General features: G+C 48.3%; 1 protein-coding gene across 12 annotated transcripts in view; it reads left to right on the forward strand.

Moving 5' to 3' along the window:
• Positions 1-22492, forward strand: part of NAV2 (neuron navigator 2) — an 854704-nt gene that overhangs the window by 559076 nt on the left and 273136 nt on the right. For all 12 annotated transcript variants that reach the window (XR_012333484.1, XM_073808687.1, XM_073808684.1 and 9 more), the window contains one exon: positions 21905-22022. Coding sequence is in view for 11 of the 12 variants with exons in the window: in XM_073808687.1 (XP_073664788.1) it covers positions 21905-22022 (118 nt within the window). In the remaining variant the exon portion in view is untranslated. The remainder of the gene's footprint in view (positions 1-21904; positions 22023-22492) is intronic.

Below are 22492 nucleotides of genomic sequence, written 5' to 3' on the forward strand. Positions count from 1 at the left end.
GCATTCAAGGAGACTCACCCATGCAGAAAGAGTTTCTGGTACATAATAACTAGGGTATAGGCTTTATATACATTACATCCATGTATGGGGGGTGTGTGTGTGTGTATAAGTGAATGATGCTTCTGAAATTCTGTGATCTCAAATCTAACTTCAGGGAAGGCATTCTGCCCTTGAAATGGCTAAATCAACAGTCTATCCACGGGTGGTTAAGAGTTCAGTTTTCAAACCTGCCTGCATACTGTCGTCACGTGTGGAGCTTTGTGTGTTATCTTTTGTAAGGAAACTTTTCGGAAAATTTAAACCTACTCTAAAAGCTGTGAAGATAGTATAGAGAGTTGTCATGCACCCCACACCCAGTTTCCCCTATTGTTAACAACTTGTATGGTATGTTTGCCACAATTAATGAACCAGTATTAAAACATCATTAACTAAAGTCTGTACTTTATTCAGATTTCCTTAGTTTTTTTAATCTAATGTCCTTTATCTGTACCAGGACCCCATCCAGGACACCTCATTACATTTAGTTGTCACGTCTCCTTAGGCTTTTCTTGGCTGTGACACTTTCTCCAACTTTGTTGTTTTGGATGACCCTGACAGTTTTGAGGAGTACTGGTTGGATATTTTGTAGAACGGTCCCTCCCAATTGAGATCAGTCTGATGCTTTTCTCATGAGCAGACTAAGATTGTGGGTTTTGGGGAGGAAGACCAGAGAGGCCAAGTGCCACTTTCATCACCTCGTATCAGGGGTGCCTACTATCAACACAACTTACGGATGTGGATGTAGACCTTGATCATCCGGGTGGGTTGGTCTTTATCAGGTTTCTCGATGAAGTTACTCTTTCCCGTCGCTTCCGTACTGTTCTCTTTGTGCAGCCCACACTTAAAGGAGTGGCAATTCACGTGGTACCTCCTTGAGAACAGAACATTGACATAAATTATTTGGAATTCTCTTTGCATGGGAGATTTTTCTCTTCTCCCCATTCATTTATTTATTTATTCAACCTTTTGTTTCTCAGTATGGATTCATGGCTATTTGTTTCATACGTTGGGTTTTAATCCAATACTATTAATTCTTTATTACTCTTCTTGGTCAGTTGTTCCGGCGTTGGCCATTGGGAGCTCTTTCATTTAGCTCCTGTGACAAAACCCCATCCACGTGTTTTGGTGTGGGGATGTACCCTGCCTTTCTGGTACTGTAATGTGCTCCAGGCACATCTGAATATTTCCTGTCGCAGCCCAAGAATCGGCCGTTTCTCCAAGGAGCCCTGGTTCCTTATATTGATAAACAGTATTAGAAACCAAGATGTGGGCACTGGGTGTGCTTGTTGCCACTGCGATATCATTGTTTTTAGATCCTTTCAGTTGACAGAACAAGGAAATAAATTTGTGCATACTAACGCATGTATCTATAAATATTGTATCTAGGTTAAGCTAAACATTAGTTTATACCGATATACTATATAGGTCAGTACATAGTTATACTGAAACTATAAACTGTTATTTAGTTTATAAACTAAAAATAGTTTATAATGTATATAGAGCTTCCAACTCGAACCAGTTAGCACATTGATCATTCTAGCCTTCCTCCCTTGCTGGTCTGTAACCTCCCACTCAAGCAGTAGAATCCCCTGTGAAACTTATTAAACACCCCTGTGCCAGGACCCCATGTCCTGAGGTTGATTTAGATGCCAGCCTGGGACCTGGGCATCTGTATTTTAATAATCTCTAGACAGGTTGAATTTTTCCATTACAGGCTCATGGCGCCACGCACTCATCTTTGTAGCATTTGCCACAAGTGCCCTCTGACATCTTTTTCTTTATTTTTACTTGACATCCTTCTTTGATTAATACCTGACCCTCCCTCAAGATAAGAAGCTCCATGTCCTTTTTGATCATCATTCCATCCCTAGTAAGTGGGTATATATATATATAGTGGGTCCTCAATAAATATTTGTTGAACGAATGAGTAAAATTACATACAGTGTGAATGAGGAGGGAGGAGAAAAGGAAATGATTTATTGAACCCTTCCTACATGCCAAATGCCTTTGCAGATGCTTTCAAAATATAGTCCAGTTCAGGGATCTGAACTGGGTCTGACTGACATCAGAATCATGCCGTTTCTGTCAAGGAATTCCTACCACTGGAAGCGCCTTGCCTTGTCTCCTGCTTTGCATGTCACTGGAGCTCCCACTGGCCTGCACGGAGCTGTGTGGGTGGCCCAGGAGGAGGCCAGAGGGGGAGAAATAGCGGCATCCGTTTAGAGCCTCACCTAGTCCGCATTAGGAAATTGAGTCCTATTTGGTTTGGGGGGGGGTGTTTTTTCCTGCCTTGTTCATGCTCACAGTGAAGGTGACATTGATTTACAATTCAGTGGGTTGAAGCCGGGAAGGGAGGGTTCTCTGGGTAGAAAAGATCAATTAAATGATTATCCCAGCTGCCACACACTAATGCCTTTCTTACTGAATTTCAGAATCCAGGAAGCAGAAGGCCACCGCATTTAGCCTTTTACAGGAAATCTAATTGCCAACTTTGTGATGCCAAGTTTTATTAAATTGGGAAGAGTCAATCTCAGCGGCCGGCAGTTTCAGACATGACGGAACGCTTCCCACTGGCCACCTGGAATTCTAAATGAGTTCCTCCTGTGCTTTTTGGGTGCTTTCACTGAAGTTTTATGAATTTAACACTTTTGTGATTTATATCTTTGTGATTTTTATTTGGGGTCCAGGGTGCTAGGGCTTAAAGCTTGGCAAGAAGTCAAAAAATACTGGAATCCTCCTCTGTGCTAGGCGCTGGGCTGGTGGCTGGGGATCCTAGCCGGGAGCGGGACCACAGCTTTCTGTTGTTTATAGAGTTCTCCACCTGGAACGCTCGTCCCCTATTTCAGTGGGTTCCAAACTGTAGTGTGCATGAGAAAACCCTGGAGAGCTTGTTCAAGCCCAGACAGCTGGGACCCAACCTCAGAGTCTCCGATGCAGGAGGCCTGAAGTGGGCCCTGAGAAGCTGCATTTCTGACAGGTTCCCAGGTGATGCTGATACTGCTGGTCTGGGACAACCATTGCCCTGAGTCTTTGCATGATTGCCGCCATTTTGTCAGTTAGGTCTTTATTTCAGTGTCAACTCCTTAGAGAGGCCATTCTTGAGTTCCCTGACATAGGATCCCTCCTCCCCTCACTATTCATTCTCTACTGCATTTATTTATTTTTTTTGGCCGCACCGCGCCACTTGCAGGATCTTAGTTCCCCGACCAGGGAGCGAACCCGGGCCCCTGGCAGTGGAAGCGTGGAGTCCTAACCACCAGACCGACCGGGAATTCCCATCCACTGCATTTGCTTTAGAGTATGTATCATTCTCTGATAGTAACTTGCTAATCGGTTTATTGCCATTTTGTCTCTCCACAGAATAAAGCCCCATACGGCTCTCTTACTCACTGCTGCCTCATCGCAGCCTAGAAGGGTGCCTGCCCCAGAGTACGTGCTCAGTAAGGTCTTGAAGGAATGAAGTAATTACAAGCATAATGAGTCTTAGGAAAGAGGGGCCTAGGACACCACAGGAGTGTTAACAGGTAGCCCTCAGGCGGGGGAAGGGCATTGCATTGCATCCTACAGGGAGCAGTTTCTGGGTGTGGCCTTAGTGTCCATTTCAAGCACTGCACACCAGCGTTTTGCCTGCAAGGTTGTAGGCTGTGGGGTCTGGTGGGAGATTGCAGTTGGCCACTCCAGATATGTTTAATTTTTCCATAGCCTCTCCATGGTCCTGTCCACGCTGAAACAAGGCCATCTGAAGAGCAGATCAGAATTCCATCTAGCAGGCAACCCTGGCACAGACCGGTTTGGTAAGCTCCCGGGTCCCAGTCGCTGAGCTTAGCAGGAAGAGAGGCCTGCCTGAAATAGACTGCTTCTAGGGACCTTCCTCCTGAAGTCTCCACTTGCTGCAATCTGGAATCCGAGGGCCCTGCACAGACAGCCTTTTCAGAACCTCTGCAGAGTTGAATGAAGGCTCACACTCTCTTCCTTTGCAGGAGCGAGACCTCTGGGTAGAAACATGCAGAGTCCTCTCCAGCAGCACGTTTAGAGAAATGGAAGGGCCGGCACGGTTGTGCCTCCCTTTGACAAAAAGAATGTCAGGCAGAAGACAAGACACGTGAGGGTCCCACGCAACTAATGGCTTAGACAAAGGTTTTCAAACCTCTCTGCGGAAGCTGAAGCATCAGGCTCCCGCCCTTGTGCTGCCTGGTTCAAGTGAAGTTTGTACAATCCCTCGGCCTTTGCCCAGCCTTTGCCAAGCATGGGGCGGGGCGAGGGGCATTCCCCAGGTTCGTTTGCCTGGGGCAGCAAAAGGAACTGTGATTTCTCTCCCTCGAGTGTGTCGTGAAAATATAAACACAGTTCGATTATTTTGGAGGGTGAAGAGCATGGGGTGGGGGAGATGAGGGGGGAGAATGGCAGCAGTGTAGAACTGCAGCTGAGGGCCAGAGGGCTGCCCAGCGGGTTGTGGTAACATAAGCTGCCGCGATTCAGGAGGTGGCCTGTGTAAGAAAATCTGACCACAGTGGGAGCATGACTTCAGCTAAAATTAACCTTGGAGGCTTCACACGCCTCCGCAGTGCTTTGAACTAGACACCCCGGGAGGGCGTAGGCCATGGACTGCAGGGACCGAGCGTGGGCTGTGGGTCGAGCCATGCCTGTAAGCATCAACTTGTGGGTTCCTGCCCGGGGAGAGAGTCGGGATTCCTGCAACCATTATAAACTGGTAAGCCACCTGGAGGGCCACTGGCGGGGTCCCTGGGGAGAGGTGATGAAGTTTGAATTGGGGCTTGTGTTTAGAGACAGGTCTAGTTTGTTCTCTACACCTGTTGGGACCACAGCGCTCTGAGCTGGCTTTTCATCTGCAGAACGCTTGGCCGAACTCACGGCCATCTCGTTGTCGCTCTCTGTTTCCTGTGTCTTCGCAGGGTGAGGACCCAGTGGTGTATTTTTAGAGCAGGTAGGGAAGAATCTGTCTAGAAGCTGTTGACGGCCTGAAAAAATACAGTCGCATAAACCAAAGGCAACAATCTGGAGGGCCGCAGACGCCAACAGGTGTGGCAGGTCTGCGTGTTTTCTCAATTGTGGGCCTCAGCAGGTGCAAACGGGAAAAAAGACTGACCTCTGTGAAGGTCTGAAGAGGTGTAAGGGAGTCCTCCAGGGGGCTTCACTGCAGAAAGGATCTATTTGGGAGGTAACTCGAAGTGATTTCCCATCCTGTGAGACCAGGCATGGCCCAGGCAGGGCACCACTGACCTCTCCCCCACTGCTTGTCGGACAACTTGGACAGGATCTTTCAAGCCGGACAGCAGCTGCGCCCGTGGCTTTCCATTTATTGTGGGGAATCCGTTTGGGATCTTGCAGCACAGAGCAAAAAGGCAAGATGTATTTCTTTTCCTTTACGTCTCCTTCACCTTCAGACAGTTAATGCGACCCTGGGGCCAATGGCGGTCTTGATGCTTGTGGCGGAGGGGCGCCCCGGTTTGATAATCAGACCACTTTGCTGTGTTTTCGTTTTGCTCGCAAACAACCGTGTAGTTTATCCTCCCCTCGCAGAACGAATCCCTGCCCCTCCCCCCAACCCAACTTTCTAGGCGACATTGTTATAAGGTGTAGAAAGGACGCATTTTCTGGGGAAGAGCGAATTTCTCTTGTTTAATGATTAGTGTGTATAACTGACCTTGGAATGCTTGATGGTAAAATGTTTAAGCCACGAAACGTTCGCTTAGGTGAGGGGGCAGTCTTGCCCTTTACGTGCAAGGGTATGAATGGAGCTGGTGTGAACCATGTAGAAAACAACTCCCTGCATGGAGCTATCTTCTGATGCAGCTTTGAAGCCGTTTTCCGTATGAGCCTCTCTGTGGAGCCCTCCGAATATTTTATATCCTTCTGTGGCCTCCGTTCTCTGGGTGTGTTGGCTCATTAGAGGTAGAGGGCTACTGGGATATTGGACACCGGCGTGTCTTTTGCTGTAGAGGTCTAACGATACCCAGGCCAAGCGTGATTGATGGGGGTGCGTTTGGGTCATCACTTTGACATTTTAACTCCAGGATCTAGGCTCACTGCCCCATGGAAGAGATTTCTTTTGAGGTAGGATGTTAAAAATAGACATTTCAGTAGGAGGAAGCTGTGGTATGTGATTCTGAGCTTCGATGAACACATCTCATGTTCTGCATGGGGATTTCCATCTCCTGCTGAGCCTGGCTGGACAGACACGGAACCTGAATTCTGATTTTCTTAGGAAGAGAAGACTCCCTCCCGTTCTGTCCTAGAACTCCCTCCCCATCACGGCACGTCAATGACCTGGCCTGGTGTTTGTACCTGCCGAGTGATACCTAGATGGCTGGACTGAGTGAGAATACCTGGGCCGCACCCTTTCCTCGTCTATGAAGTGGGGAGAATGCAATGCGACCGCCTCCCCCTTTTCCCAGGATTGTGGTGTGCCTCAGATTAGATGGTATCTACAGAAGGGCTTTATAAGTTATAAGCACCGCAGATGGGAGGTAGTGGCTGAGTTGTAGTTAGGACTTTATGTATTCTTCTTGAGATGAATCAGTCAGGGCTTACTTCCAGAACTTTGTAGAATAAACAGTATCTTTGTGCAAATCGTTCTTTTGTGCTCCGGGCCAGGTTGGCCCCTTCTTTCTTGGGTGCCAGCTTGGTATCTGGTAGTCTTCCTAGTAAAAGCCTATTATAAAAATACAAAACACAGAACCCCCGAGATTTCCCCAGGCCTGAGAGCTCTGACATCTGGGCTGGAGAGGGGCCCAGGGCACAACGGCCACTTCTACCGTGGCCAAGTCTCTTGGCCATGGAGTTGCTCAGAAAGGAAGGAGGCTCCTAAGTGGAGAACGAACAGGGCAGTGTTTCCTGGGGCAGGACAACGCCAGCCACTGCTGGGAACTGCCTGTCTCCAGAGATTTTTAAAGCCTTTGTCACACAACTTTCCCACAAATGACACAGCACTGTCTCTGGCAGGCCTAGTGCCTCTCTGCCCAATGGGATGAAGCTCTCTGACCATCTTTGAGGCTGCCAGACCTTCTAAGTTTCCCCTTGGAGCACCTGGACCTTCCTTAATAAGCATCGTTACCCCTCATTGGGTACCTGTGTGCGTGGGTCACAGGTGCTGCACGTTTTTTCTCATCAATCCTTAATATAAGTTTATGCACTAGGTACCATTATCATCTCCATTTTACTGATGAAGAAACTGAGCTTGCGTTTAAGTGACTTGCCTGGACTTGATCCCCGATCTGACCTCACCCTCTTAACCACTGCACACCATTTTCTCCTTGTCACTGACATAAAATTCACAGAGTTCACAGCTGTTACCTTTTCTGTGCCAACCATAAACCTGCTTGGAAGTGGGGGAGAATAAGGAGACATGGTAACCCGTTTATTTCCCAGGGCCCCTCAGCTGTGCCCCTCCCTCTTGATCTGGGTGGAGCGCCACCCATCATCTTGCTTTGCCCCTGCCTCACGGCCCCTCACGCAGAGAAGGGGACTGCCCCCGGCCCCCATGCCTGGGGTCTTCTCTGGATCTGCTTCAGCCTGCTTTGGCTGCTTAATCTTCTCAAGAAACCTGACCCAGGGGAAATCCTTAAACTGTCATCCACTACTCAGGTTTCCTGGGTAAGGGAGCATCCTCAAACAGTTACCAAGAGTGCACACAGTTTGTCCCGTGGGTTGTGAATTTTAGTGAGCAATGTACTGTTTACGTAGCCACTCACCTGCAGTGATCTGATTGGCCCACAAGAAAACCTATTACCATTTTAAAAAGACAAAACACTCTCTCCCAAGCTTGCCAGTGTGGTTGCCTTTCCCCCTAGCCATCTCCTGGAAGTAAAGCATTGATGACTCCATTGGGAACGTAAATGTTAGTTGGGAACAGTGACTCACCAGGCCATCCCTGGAAGAGCTGCATACCTGGGACCTAGGAAGCCCCGATGGAATGGAATGGAACATGTCAGGTGAGTTTTGATCACCAGTGTCAGGCTGCGACGGGGCCAGGCCCAGTGCCTGCGAATGGGCAGCATCGCATCGGGGGCAGGGCCAGTTGGGACACCTCGGTGGGTGGCGGAGTCAGTGTAGGGGCAGGAGGGGGCGAGGCAGCTTGTGGGCCATAAATATTTGGGAGATCGATGCTGGAATCCAGGAGGCTTGTGCGGGAGGAGGGATGAGGCCACCAAGAGGGCCTGTCTGCCAGCATTCCTTGAGTGAGTGCCTTAGGACACACACACCCAGCCCGGTGCTACATAGGGGTACCACGAGCTCGCCATCTACCCCTCGGCCCTGTGGATAAAGCTCATCACTCTGGAATGGGAGTAACCTAACTGGCTCGGGCTCACTGTCTCCTGCCCCTTCACCCACTGGGAAGCAGGACTTGGCACCTTAGGCCTTCCTAAGAAGGATTCCACTAGCCCTAGAAAGCACTGGTAAGAATATAGATTTTATTGAAGATTTGAAAGAGCTGTGTTTGGACCATGTACAGGTTCATTAAATGTCCCTTGATCTTGTCTCCAGGGCTTCTTCCTTCCTCGCCACCCACACAGCCTCCCTGCTTCCCTGTCGGTCCAGCTCCGACCTCTTCTTCCTCTGCCTGAACTCTGTCTTTCTGATGCAAAGCATTTTAGCTGTCTGCACTCCTCTAAATTTGCACACTCATACACATTATTTTACGTAACAAAAAAGCTCCTTCTTGGTGGGGGGTGGGGGGAGGGGGAGGGGGAAGAAAGGAGCATCCCATCCCCACCACTCACCTGTGCACGCCTAGTGGCGGTTAACAGTGGGCTCACAATTGATAGGTAGCACTTGCTGATTTCCAAGGTAAATCTCCTACCAAGGCTGATTTCAGTCTACCAAATGTGACATCTCTGAACTGGCAAGAGATGTGCAAGACTATACCATTATATTACTGTTTCCCTCATATGGAGGAAATAGATGTGAATCACCTCGAGCATAAACAATGGTAAAATGGAGAAAGATGATTTTAAAGGAAGTGATGAGTTTGGAATACAACTACCTTTAAAAATTTAATTGTAACTTTATATAATATAAAGTATATATAATTCTATGTGTATACAGTTCAGAAAGCCCAAGTGAATCTGTAATGACGTAAAGCAGGTCCATGTTAGCCTTGCAGCAGTGGTAGTGAGGGACGGTTTATAAAGGATTGCCAGGAAGTTCTTGGGGTTGGTAGAAATATTTGTTATCTTTTTTTTTTAGTATCTTTATTGGAGTGTAATTGCTTTACAATGCTGTTAGTTTCTGCTGTATAATAAGGTGAATCGGCTATATGTATACACATATCCCCATATCTCCTCCCTCTCGAGCCTCCCTCCCACCCTCCCTATCCCACCCCTTTAGGTGGTCACAAAGCACCGAGCTGATCTCCCTGTGCTATGCGGCTGCTTCCCACTAGCTAGCTATTTTACATTTGGTAGTGTATGTATGTCCATGCCACTCTCTCACGTCGTCCCAGCTTCCCCTTCCCCCTCCCGGTGTTCTCAAGTCCATTCTCTACGTCTAGGTCTTAGGTCTGCATCTTCGTCTGCGTCTTTATTCCTGTCCTGCCCCTCAGGTTCATCAGAACCATTTTTTTTTTAGATTCCAACATTTGTTATCTTGATTGTAGGGATGGTTTCGTGGGTGTACGTAGATCAGAACTCATCAAATTTTACATTTGAAATATATGCAGTACATTACATGTAAATGAAATCTCAATACAATTGGAAAAGGAATTTTAAATTGAACAATTTTAGATTAAATTATTTTTTCAGAATATTCAGTTTTCTAAGTTCAGTTTTATCATAAAAAATGCATTTTTATTTGCTTCATGTATGTTTTGTTGTGACCTCATGGCTGATTGGCCTATGTATTTATTTTTAGGTCCATATAGGGCCGTATATTTAAGTTTGGGGATAACCTAAAAGTAACTTCAATTGGCCTCTCTTTCTTCAACTATAAATTTAGGGTTGTATCATCACCAGAGGTTCTTCAGTCACTGAAATTCTGTAATTGAAATTACGGATGAATTGGTCTCTTGGGATTCAGGATTGCCTCGTATGACAACACTGTAGAGAGATTGGGACTGTCCACTGGAGATAGACATTCCTGGAGATCAGAATGTCTAATCATTTCCTATGAATCCTTTCAGGGAATATTTTGAATAATTTGAGGCCAATCTGGTAATGCAGAGTTGAACAACTAGAAAACAGCTGCCCAAGGGTGAGAACTCAGTCTTTGGTATCTTATTTTCGATGCGATTGTAAATGGGATTGTTTTCTTAAATTCCACTTTCTGATATTCCTTTATAATTAATGACTGGTTAACAGCTAACTCACAGATTTCCTAGAAGTTTAACAGTCAACTCTCCAGAGCCAGTACAAGCCTGCTCTAGCATGTGTGTGTTTCTGTGTGTGTACTGTTTTAAAGAACACTTTAATGTCCACAGTCAGGTGGGTCACTACTGTGTTGCTGGAAATTCTCACAGCAAAGTGTTACCTGCCAGTGCCTGTTCTGTGTCTTGTACTACGACTGGTCTAAAAGATACATGAATCATCGTCTTGATTTCATGGGGACTTTATGTGCTAGGCAGTGAAGGGGAACAGATTCATTCGTCCATCCCATCTATTCATCCATCTGTCTGTCCATCTGAACGTTCACTGGTCTACCCCTCCATTTCTTGTCCATCTGTCCACCCATTGACCATCCAGTCAGTCAGTAAGTGCTTGTTTATTGAGCTCCTGTAGGGAGTCAGGCACTGTGCTAATGTTTCAAAGATGTAGAAAATTTGTTCTCTGCTCTGGAGAAGCCCCCAGTTGAGATGTGAATGGTTATAATAACCATGATGAAGCCACGTGCAAAGTGCTTTTGGAGCCAAGAAGAAGGAACAAAGAATTTCCTGTTGGGAGTGAGACAGTGAGTTGGGAATGGCTTTACAGGGATTGAGACTTGACTAGGCTTTTAAGACACCGAATAGGCATTTGCCAGGTGGTGGGGTAGAGATGGCACTGCTGGCAGAGAGGACGGTGTGGGCAAAGGTACAGGGGCTGGGTCGCTAGGCACACAGGTGTGTTTAATTGTAGGTGCACCAGGATTTCAAAGAAGGGAGAGAAGCCTGGCAGTCGGGGCTGGTTTCTAGAAAAGAACATCCTGCCAAACGGAGGGGATGCGGGAGGACATGCCAGACCAGAAAACCCACCAGCAGGGACCGAAGGTTAACGTGGCACATAGCCTGTGGTGTGAGTGGTGGACCAGAGGAATTTGTGGGTTGGGGACATGGAGACGAGGCAGGAAAGGAAACTAACATTTAAAGGTTCCTGGGACTTCCCTGGCGGTCCAGTAGTTAAGACTCTGTGCTCCCACTGCAGGGGGCACGGGTTCGATGCCTGGTTGGGGAACTAAGATCCTGCATTCTGCATGGTGTGGCCAAAAATAAAAATAAGTTTAAAAAAATTCAAAGCTTCCACCTAGGTGCCAGGCACTGTGCTAAGGACTTTACAAACATTCTCATATAGTCCTCACAGTAGATAATAAATTATTATCCCATTTTACACATGTGGAAGCTGAGGCTCAGAAAGTGGCTTGCTCAACGCCTTGGCGTACTCCGTGTCCAAATGTGTGAGGTCCCTTAGGTCTAATATTTCTCTGTATGCATTTAACAATCCTGTGAAGAGGAGACAGACTCAGAGAGGTTAAGCAACCTACCAGAGGCTACCCAGGACTCCAAGGTCTTGACTGGACCTGGTAGGGCCAAAATCCTGGGGAGCCTGTGCCTAGGAAGCTAAGCTGAGGCATTTGGGCTGGACAGGAGTGACCAAGAAGCGCAATGGCCGGCATCGCCTTCCCTGCAGTCTGCAGATGAGGGGAACTGTGGAGGCTTGGAGGATCGGAGGGAGGCTAATATTTAAAAGGTCAGTTCATGACCAGATGGGAGGGAGGTCTGTGTTGTTGCCCAGGTTGTCACCAGCCCCTCAGGTGTGGCCACCCTGCCAGGCAGCTCCCACAAGCTCTTGTTGGGTTTGGGGATGTTTGCTGTCAAAGAGTGTGTCAGCAGCTCCCCCTACCCTCCACCACATCTCGTCCTTCCCTCCCTCCAGGCCTGCCTCTGGGGTGGGGGGGGGCCTGGTTCCCATCACAGCCAGAGAGGAAGCTCTTGGGAAGAGAATATCTCTAATGACTAATGAACACAGGAAGGGACTGAAAATACTTGAGAAATTGCAAGTGGGCTCTGACATTTGGCTTTCTTGGAAATGCTGGACATTATGGTAAAAGTTTTTCAGATCTTGCGTCTATGGTTGGAGTAGGTGCGAGGAAGTGCTGCAGGGGGAACCCAGTTTTATTCTGAAGGCACCAGTGATCATCTTCATCCTTACTTGGCCTTATTTGACTTTCCAGGGAGGCCCTCGGGAGACCTGGATGCACATTTTTTGTGAGAGCTGGTAGCCGCAGGACCAGGCTGCCTGGCTCAAATGGGGCATCACCATTTGTTAGGTGTGGGACCCTATGTACATTCTTAACCTTTTAGAGCCTCTGTTTTCCAGTATGTAAAATGGGGATGACTCATTTAGTCAACAGATATTTAGTGAGCACCTACTGTGTGCCAGGCACCATACTGGATGTTTGGAAGAATTCAGTGAGCAAAGCAGATGAGAAGTTTTGTTCCCCTGCAGCTGTCACTCCAGCAGGGAGAGATTGTAGATGAGATCACATGCAGAAAATGCCTGGCGCACAGTAGGCTCTCAACAGAAGCACAGCCTCCCCTTGTGCACAGGTGGTGGCCATAGTGAGGAAACATGGGAAAGGACTGTGTATCCTGTCAAGTGCAGGGCAGAGCACAGCCTATCCCAGGACAGCGCAAGCAAGCAAGGGGCATCCTAGGCATCGAAGGTGGGTCAGCGCAAGGTGTGGGGTCAGCGCAAGGTGTGGGGTCAGCGGGCACCTCCGTGCTCGTCCTTAAGATCTCACCAGCGCCTCCCTGCACGTTCCCCGGCCTGGCGTATTATTCTAGAGGCACAGTTCCAGAACCTCCGGAGTCGCTGTGCACGCCCACCTGCGGCTGGTTGGTGTTCCCGCAGGACAATGCCACCATTGTGTGGCTGGGGGGCCCTTCCCAGGCCGGCCTGGTCCACTTCAGGCTGGAGGAACTGGCGGGCTTTACGCCTGAGCATTTCCCCGCCGGATACAACCCTGCAGCGGTCACTCCTGTGGTACTGGCATTTTTATTTTTGCGGTAGTGACGCTGTTGTGAAATGATGTTTGGCTTGTGCTTTGGTGACATGGGAAAGTGTCAGCTCTCCTCTTGGATCTGTTAGGCGTGAGTGACAAGCAGCCAACTGTGTTCCCAGGGGCAGGCGCGAGTGACATTGAGGTGCCTGTTGCGCAACGAGCCTCACTCTCTCTGGCTGCTTTTCCCACGCGGCCGTGACGCTCACCCTTCTGTGGCTCACGGCTCCTGCGTGGGCCTCTGAGGAGCAGTGTAGCATCATTAGGAGCCAGAGTCTCTGCTATCAAAGGCTGCATACTAGTGTGTGACATTGGGAAAGTCATTTCCCCTCTCAGAGCCTCCATTTCCTCATCTGTAAAATGGGGGAAATAATACCTTCCTCACAGGTGAGTTGGGAACTAAAGGAATCCATTGTTTGCCAAGTGTTCACAGCGCATGGCATCGTCTTCATGGTAACGATAATTGGCATTAACATACCGTGTGTCCTTCCTATGCACTGGGCGTTGTTAGATGACCTCTTTTCTTTTTTTTTTTCCTTCTCATCATCTTTTTTTTAAATTAATTTTTATTGGAGTATAGTTGCTTTACAGTATTGTGTTTCTGCTGTACAGCAAAGTGAATCGGTTATACGTAAACATATAGCCCCTCTTTTTTAGATTTCCTTCCCATTTAGATGACCTCTTTTCAATCTCACAAGAACCTGAATAGGGAGTCAACCCATTTTACAGATGAGGAAACGGAGGCTCAGACATAGTTTAAGGAACTTGCCCGGGATCACTCTGCCGGGAAGTGGCTGAGGCATGTCTGGAACCTAAGCAGTCTGACTCTAGAAGGTGCTTCCTTTATCAGTTCACCTTAGAATTTGGTGGGTGGTAGGTAGCGTCCTACCCAAGGCTACAGCAAGAGTGGGACCCAGCAGAGGCGGCTGCTCAGGCAGGGTTTGCTCAAGGCACCAGGGCGTACGTGCAGCTCTGAGCACCTTTTCTTGACTTGATATCTTTCAGAGGTAAAGTAGGAGGAAGGGTGGTGAGGGGAGTGGATGGAAATTCGGATTAGCGATAAGCCCTGGCCCTCCTCTAGTCACCTGCTGTGTGTGTGTGTACACGTGTGCATATCCCTTAGGGACAGAAGCATACATATGGGCAGGTGTCAGGGTGGCTCTTTGGTGGTTGTGCATACAAGTATGTAGGTTACTGCCCATTAAAAAGGGAGAAAACCAGCGGTGGGCTCCTCCCTCCCCCTGCTGCTATCTTCTGGGTCCAGACAGGGATGTATACTCCCTGGTGTAAACAAGATCCTGTGAACCATGTTCCAAAACGTATATTGAGCACAGGGGCTGGCAGTCCCATTCTGCATGTGCTCGCATGGGAGATACAGACCCCAGTCACATCTAGGTGCTCCTGGAGCCCAGCTTTCTAGCAGCCTCACCTGGCTAGAGACCAGCTGAGAGCCAAGAAGCCTTCCCTACCGACCCTCCGAGCAGCTCAGAGGGGTGCCGCAAAAGCCTTCCACTTAGGTGTTTTCATCAATGGAAAAGTCCTATCAAGGCTCTTGCTTGAATGGTACTTCTTTTACTTTACCCCTAAATTTAAAGGACTCTGGGGTCTTTTAAAGACAGTCCAGCAACTCTGCAGCCTTAAGGGCCTCCTTGTATGCATCAAAATGCTATTCATAGTACGTCCATAGGTCATCAAGAAAACATGGAATTGAGTTAATTTAAAAAGCAGGGGTCATGATAATCTATTTGGGAAAGAGTCCCTATGGCATAGTTAAAAACTGGCTTTCAGAAGTGGAAGCTCTCAGCAATTTAGAATGACTTATTCCCCCAAAACTTATATTAATTTGAATATGAATAACCACCATTTATTCAATACTCTGCTCCCGACACTGTGTTAACCATTGACATACATGTTTTCATTTCGTCTGTAAAGCAAACCTACATATCACCACTGTGTAAGTGAGGGCCCCCCGCACTCAGCTGGCCCTGACTCATTGTGGGCCACCTGGCTGGTAAGAGGCAGAGCCAGATCTGAACCCCGGTCCACACCAGCTCCTGAGATTGCAGACACACCGCCCTTGTATAATTACCGTGGTTGATGAAAAACCACAAATGACCTGAGTAATGCATCGGGAGATGGCAAACATGGGGTTGGAAGAGAGTCATTGACCCCTAGGGTGGGCATGTAGTGAGAACCACGGACACTGGGCAAAACTGGACTCTTCCTTTGAGAAAACAGGGAGCAGTGCCAGCGTTCAGGCTCAGCCCCTGCTGGGCTGTGTGGCCTGGATTGGCTTCTCCGTGCTCCCCCTCTTTTTCCAATGTATAGGACTGGGGACACCATTCACCCATCTGAATGTTTGTTTCAAGGCAGCGGTTTTAATCAAGGCAGGGTCTGCATTAAGAAAGGACATATTAGACTCTGATGGGGAGAGAGGGGAAGAGGGAAAAAGCCACCAGCTAGCTTCAGGCCCCTTACTTCACCCCAGGCAATTCAAATGATCTGTGGACATGTGGACACACCTGTTGGGTAGGTACCGGGCTCCTTTCAAGATGCTGGGGATACAGAAGTGAATGTGTTAACCAGCTTTGCCCTTAATAACAAATGGTGCATTTTGATTGTCTTAAAACTGTGACTACTTGAATAATCATTCTTTGTGGTATTCAGGTGCTGGGTGGACACTCTGTACTATCGTTGCAATATCATTTTTTGTGCTTCAGGACAATCAGAACTAAACCATTTAACCACACACTGCGCAGTCATGGAAATGATGGGATGTTGATGTTCCCAAAGTCTAGAGTGGGACATTGAATGGAGGCCGAACAGTTGAGTTCTCTTTACAACTGATGGACTGGAAACCACCTCAGATGCTAAGTGACTAGTGTACTTGTATCTTAAATCTCCCCCCTGGCACTTCCTGCTAAGAGATACATTGTATTCTTTTCCTCCTGGAACGGCTGTGGTAAAGCTGTCTGCGGCTTCAGGATCCATCAATCTGCGTGCCCGGCATGTGGGTCTGCATTTAGAGTTGTTAGGGCAATGACTTTGGGTGCAGTTATTTTATGGAATTTTGGGAGGTTTCTTCCTTAGAGCTGCCCTTCCCCCTTCATTTGAGAGCTAATTGCAGTATAAACTTGGCACCTTCCCCGTTGGTTTAACAACAGTGCAATTTTTATCAGTTTTCTTGTTACAACTAATAATCAGGTTCTTTACTTCGCTTGATCTGTCAAGATTTTCCCTCTTTGATTTCAGCCTGTTTGATATGGAATGATGTGGAGTTACAAGCAAACAAATGACACACTCCTTGAAATTCTGTCAGGGCTAATAAAGTGAATCAAAACGAATTCGCTCTTCAGCTGTCATTGTCTTCCTTCCCCTTTTTCCTTTTCAAGCCTCTGACAGCAGCTCCTTTCCCTCACCAGGCGCTTCTGGAGCACTGGGTCTCCCGTTAGAGGGGGTGGGAAGAATGGTAAACTCAGCGAGACGGGTCAGAGCCAGAGCGGGAAAGACTCCTTCAGATACTGGTGTGAAATGGTTCTAGAGCCTTTTCCTCTAGAATCTTTTCTCTGGAATGATGTGATGATTTGGAGTTGGGGGTGGGGATGGTGGTTTTATTCTTTCCTAGAACTGTGTGGTTCTTTGTCTTGCCCATTTCTACTGAAAGTTCACCGATCAAGGATGAGTGCGCTCCAGCGTAAAAGCAACAGAAGCCCTAAGTCTTTAGAGCTCTGCGGAACAAGAGGCTCTGGAGAGGTTGATTCTGAATGCCTGAGGCTTACAGAGGAAGCCCTGCATGCCTTAGCCCTTGCTTAAAATCTTCCAAACACACACTGTTCCGTATTTGTTGACTTCCTGAACCCGATGACTAAGGATATTGTGAGTTTCGATGACTTCGATGACTAAGGATATTGTGAGTTTATTTTCCAAAGGTACTCCTTGGAAGAGTGGTAGTCATTGCATGAGCTACTGAAACAGCGAGCGAGAGGGATGGGGCTGAAGTACGTCAGTGCGTAGCAGGGCCCAGGAAAACTGTGTTTCTTAAAATAAATCTCGGCATTTTCTTGGGACTCACTTCTTCACAAAGTCGAGAGCTGGGGAGAGGAAACTCCAGATAATCAATGATTCTTGTTTGATGGGTCCTGATTAACGGGCTTGCACTCTGGAGTGATTTATTTTCTCTATTCCTTCCTCTTTTCAGTCGATAAAGAGACTTGAGATCCTGGTTTGAGGATTCACTGAGAGCTCACGTTAAGTCTCCAATGCAATCAGTTTCCCAAGGGTTTGCCCTTTTTCTGTCCATTCAGCTCAATGCCGGCAACCACCTACTGACCACCTGCTGTGCCCCCGCCTTGAGAGACGCTGTCTGGGCCCAGAGATGGACGAGACACCATCTCTGCCACGATCTGGGGGTGGAGTGAGGAGGTGGTGCCAGCAAACAGGTTCTCTGCTTCCTGTGCAGCTCGGGATGCAGTGTGGAAATCAAGGGTGACTTCCTGGAGGAACCAGCGTAGGAACGGAGTTTTGTGGGGTGGCCCCAGGTGGAGGCACTCAGGTGGGTGGGGTGGCAGGAGTTCAGAGATGGGGAAGTGTGAGGTCCAGTTTTCCTGAGGGTAATTGTAATTATTACTGAGCCCTTGCTATGTGTAGGCATATTAGGTCATTCCGTCCCTATGACACAGACTGTCCACTTTCTTCTGTAAAGAGCTGGACAGTAAATATGTGAGGCTGTGCAGGCCAGAAGCCTCTATCACAACTACTCAGCTGTGCCATTGTGGTCTGGAAGCAGCTACAGATGACAAATGGGTGTGACTGGGCTCCCACAGAACTTTGTTTACAGAAACAGGTGGTCCCTTGGGTTTGGCCTGGGTCACAGTTGGCCAGTCCCTCCCTGCCTTATCATATATTTGGTATAATCCCCATTTTATGGAGGATAAAACTGAGGTACAGAGAGGTGAAAAGAAATTCACATGCCAAGGGCCACCTTGACTTGGTCAGTTCCCAAGCCCAAGCTTTTCACTTACCCACGCACTGCCTCCCCTGCGAGGTCGACGCTGGCTGGGGAAGAGTGGATGGATAAGACTGCCTTGAACTGCGGTGTGAAAAGTTTGCCTTTCATTCAGTGGGGAGCCATTGATGATTCTGTGAGCAGGTGATAGGACTAGAGCTGTGCTCTTGGAAGATTACGTTGGTTGTGGTATGTAGGTAGATTCGAGTTGGGAGAAGAAGAGCTCTGTCTTAAACAGCGTGGAGTAGAGAGGTTCAGTTCTTTGGCAGAGCCATTTCTGACCACTGTAGAACTTTCCAGGTTCTCCCCGGTATGCCAGATACCTGTGTGGCCTCCCCAGGGCTCTGCACTGTGTGTGCTGGTGGGTGAGTGGGAGAGGGTTACCCCTGTACTTGTTGACAGAAGCTTGCTTAACCTTGGCTTCCTGCTGGACTGTGTAGACACAGAGAGGGCTGGCTTTAGGGAGGATACGTCTATTTTAAAATACCCTTAATCACCTAGGGAGGGAATGAGCAGAGGTGCCTGTATCCCCTCCCACTCAGCGGTGTCCCTGTCCGTGGCCTGTTCTCACCTCAGCTGATGGTTGTGGGGCAGGTGGCTTGAAGCTTTGGGATGTTCTCGTGGTCCCTCAGACCCTCAGGTGGTAGGATCCCTCCAGGGCTTGAGACATCACTGCGGTGTATCTCCTGTTGAGGGAAGATACCAGCCTGGTATCACTCTCTGTACCAGCCTGGCCAGTTTCTGGCCTGCTTTTCTTTCACAGTCTACTGTGGTTTGTGATTCCAGATGGGGGTGCTCCAGACTCTCGAAATTGTACGTTGTGAAAGAGAAGGGGAGTGAGTCTTCAAGTCATTTGCGTCCTGGAGGTTCAGGGTAGAGGCTGTGGCTGGTTTTGTTCTGGCCCATTTTACAATGCTGGTGGTCAAATTTCTAATATCCTTTTATTCACTGAACACTTAGCGTGTGTCACATTCTGTGTCCTTTATGTGTATGAACTCGTTTCACCTTCATAATGGCGCGATGATGTTGGTATTATTATCCCCTCTTGTAAATGAGGACACCCAGGCCAAAGGACACAGACGTAATAGGCAGCGTGGCAGCTAAGATTTAGAGCAGTCTGCTGACTCCAGTGCCCTCCTCTTGACCACCTGCTGCTTCTGCTTCCTGAGCCCCACGTGGGTCAGGTCAGGGGCTTCCAGGTGGTGCTTCACTGGGTCTTCGCAACCACCTTCTGAAGTAGACCTCACTGTGCCCATTTTACAGCTGGATAAACTGAAGCCCGGAAAAGGCAAGTGACTTGCCAAAGGGCATTCAGACAGCAGTGGATAGGTTTGGGGGTTTTATTTATTTTTAAACAATTCTTTCAGTGAGAACATAACAGAGAATGAGCCGAGTCAGTAGGACGGTGTCATGGAGGGGGTGAGTGCATTGAATAATTTATATTTGCATTCAGAGAAGCAGTGTTGGAGAGTGTCTAAGGGATTCTAGAGTTAGTCAGCCTGGGTTCACATCCTGGCACCGCCACTTCCCTGTGATCTTAGATAAGTTACTTTATCTCTGTACACTTTAGTTTTCTCCTTTGAAAAGTAGACACAATGATAGCGTCTAGCACAGAGAATAAGGATGAAATGAGTTAATGCATGTAAAGTGTCTGGACCAGTGTCTGGCATGTATTAGGCTCTGTATGTGTTCGTTGTTGCTAAGCTCCTACTCTGCATAAGGCACTTTTTTCCGAATATGTTATATCACTCAGTCCTCATAAGAACTGACAAGTACATGGTATTTATTCCATTTTACAGATAAGAAAACCTAGGCTCAGAGAGTCAAACAGCTCACCTGAGGTCATACACCCGTTCCTCCAGAGACACATGTTGAGAAATTGAACAAAACAGACCCAAATCCCCACCCTGGGGAGCCTCCAGGGCTGGAACTTGAACCCAGGTCTTTCTCTTTTCCTTTGAATGTCTTTCCCTTTCTCTCTCTCCCTCTTAACAATTTCATCGAATGATCTCTCAGATTGGCCATTGTAATGACCAAGATGGCGCTCGACTTCCTTAGCCTTCTCAGTGCTTGTGAAATTGAAAATGATCTTGCTGAACTAGAGCTTCTATCTGACAATTTGGGAGTCATGAGGAAGGAAAGTGACATGGATTTAAGGATTAGATGCCATGGTCCGAGGTGTGAAATAGAACCGTATTGTGGTGTGGGTCTCTGCAGTGGAAGCTTCGCGTTGGGGGCTGGGGGGTGGATAGGCGTCGTCTGTTCTCAGCGCTTGATGAAGCGGAAAGTGCACGTCTGCCTTGGCCCCTCTTGGGATGAGGCCTTCACAGTCCCAGGTGGAGCAGTGAGAGGTGCCGCCTCCCTCGAAGGGCCTATTTTGCAAGTCCAGGCCCTGGCCCTCAGTCCCCATTCCGGGGGCCTTGAAGGGCAGCACCCCACTGTGTGAGATTCCTCTGAGCACAGTGTTGGGAAGAGTGAGAGCTGGGGCAAGGACAGGGCTTCCACCGCTCTGTGAGTCACGCGAGATCTCGGAGCAGGCCTGCTAGTGGAGATACAGTGATCACCTTCATCCTTTGGGTGGAGACATCACACGGATTAGTATGTGAACTGCACCTGCAAACACAGCCCAGCTGAGGTGGGATACTTCTCCTTCTGAGCAGGCGCGGGTTTGTATCCCTCCTGGGGAAAAAATAGGTGCTAATAGATAGGACCTGCACGTCCCCCGCAAACTCACAAGTCCACGCGTGAAACTTAGCACTCAGAATTGACGAGGAGGTTTTCAGTTTTGTTTTTGGCTTGTGTCATTTAGGGAGAAAGTTTTTAGGCGAGAGTTTTCTTGTGTTTGTTGGCTCTTTGGAAGCAAATACTCTTTGTGCCGATGATTCTGTGACTGGGAGGGGGCAGGTCTGTCCGTCCCCCAAGGGGGTCTGCTTTCCTGATCCCGTGATGACCCAGCCTCTGCCTTTCAGGTGCTGTGCACACCAATGCTGTGTTTAAATATATTGGAATTTGCTGGGGGGGGGGGTTTGTTCAGAGAATCCCAACTGTGAAAAGGATGCCAGGCTTTTAAGTTAAACTGATTAAATTTGAGATGATCGTGAGGCCATTCACAACCCCGCTCACACAAGAGTAATTGAAGCGCTCTGTGTTTTGGTACTTGGCTCCTTCACAAGGGACCCAGGCTCCTGAGAACTCGGCTGACTCAATAGCCCTCCTTTCCCTGAAATGGCCCGTGAAAAGATGCCTGTTGGGTGGTAACCTCCCCATACGTTTTCTCAATAAAGAGAAAAAGATGGGAAGGGGCGGGGTAGGGCAGTGGGGCGGGGGAGACCTCGCCTGCATTTAGAGCCGCCGCCTCTCAAAGCCGTCTGGCACAGACTGTTTAGTTCCGTGTCCCCTGTCCCATTCAGGCCTCGGCATGTTTTGAAGCTTTCTTTAGCTTTCTCCTGAGCCTTTATGGCAGATCTCTCAATAGGTGAAAGCCTGGCTCTGGCCAGCTGAATACCCCATGGGCACAATGCGCTGCATGTTAATGGCGCTGGCTGGCCCCAGACGGTTCGCCTGCGGGACAGTGGCTCCTATCCCAGCCCAGCAGCTGCCTCAGATGGAATCTGACGGGGTTCCTAAAGTTGCCCGTTTGCTTTTTTGCAGATCTACACGGACTGGGCCAATCACTATCTAGCCAAATCAGGCCACAAACGTCTCATCAAGGATCTCCAGCAAGATGTGACGGACGGCGTCCTCCTGGCCCAGATTATCCAGGTTGTGGGTAAGAGCAGATTTTACGTCAGGGGTGGATGAGTTACCGTGGAGACCAGTCCAGACGGGGTCGGGTCTGGCACGAGGGACTTGGAACCCCGACATTTAAAAATGCAGTGTTTCTGTCATCACACGTATGACACTTTTTTTGACTCTGTCTTGTGCCGGGGGAGTGAGGGGTACCAGTTTGCTTTTCCTGATAAGATCACCCACGTGGCAATCTCATCTTGATTCTCTGAGAAGAAAGACTAGCCCTGGCTGGGGGGAAATGCTGGTGGTTTGGGGAGGGGCTCTCTGTCCCCTTTCTTACCTCCTACCATCTTTCTGGCTCTCTCATTTCCCCCCTGCGATGGTGCTTTTTTGTGGATTACTCTGGCAATATTTCAAAAAAAAAAAAAAAAACCGGCAATATGGGGCTGGTTTATTCCTGTGAACTCTAATCGGGTCTGAGAAATCAAAGGATCAAACTCCGCAGAGGGC

This window comes from Tursiops truncatus, chromosome 8 (genome assembly GCF_011762595.2).
Source record: "Tursiops truncatus isolate mTurTru1 chromosome 8, mTurTru1.mat.Y, whole genome shotgun sequence".
Classification (NCBI taxonomy): domain Eukaryota; kingdom Metazoa; phylum Chordata; class Mammalia; order Artiodactyla; family Delphinidae; genus Tursiops; species Tursiops truncatus.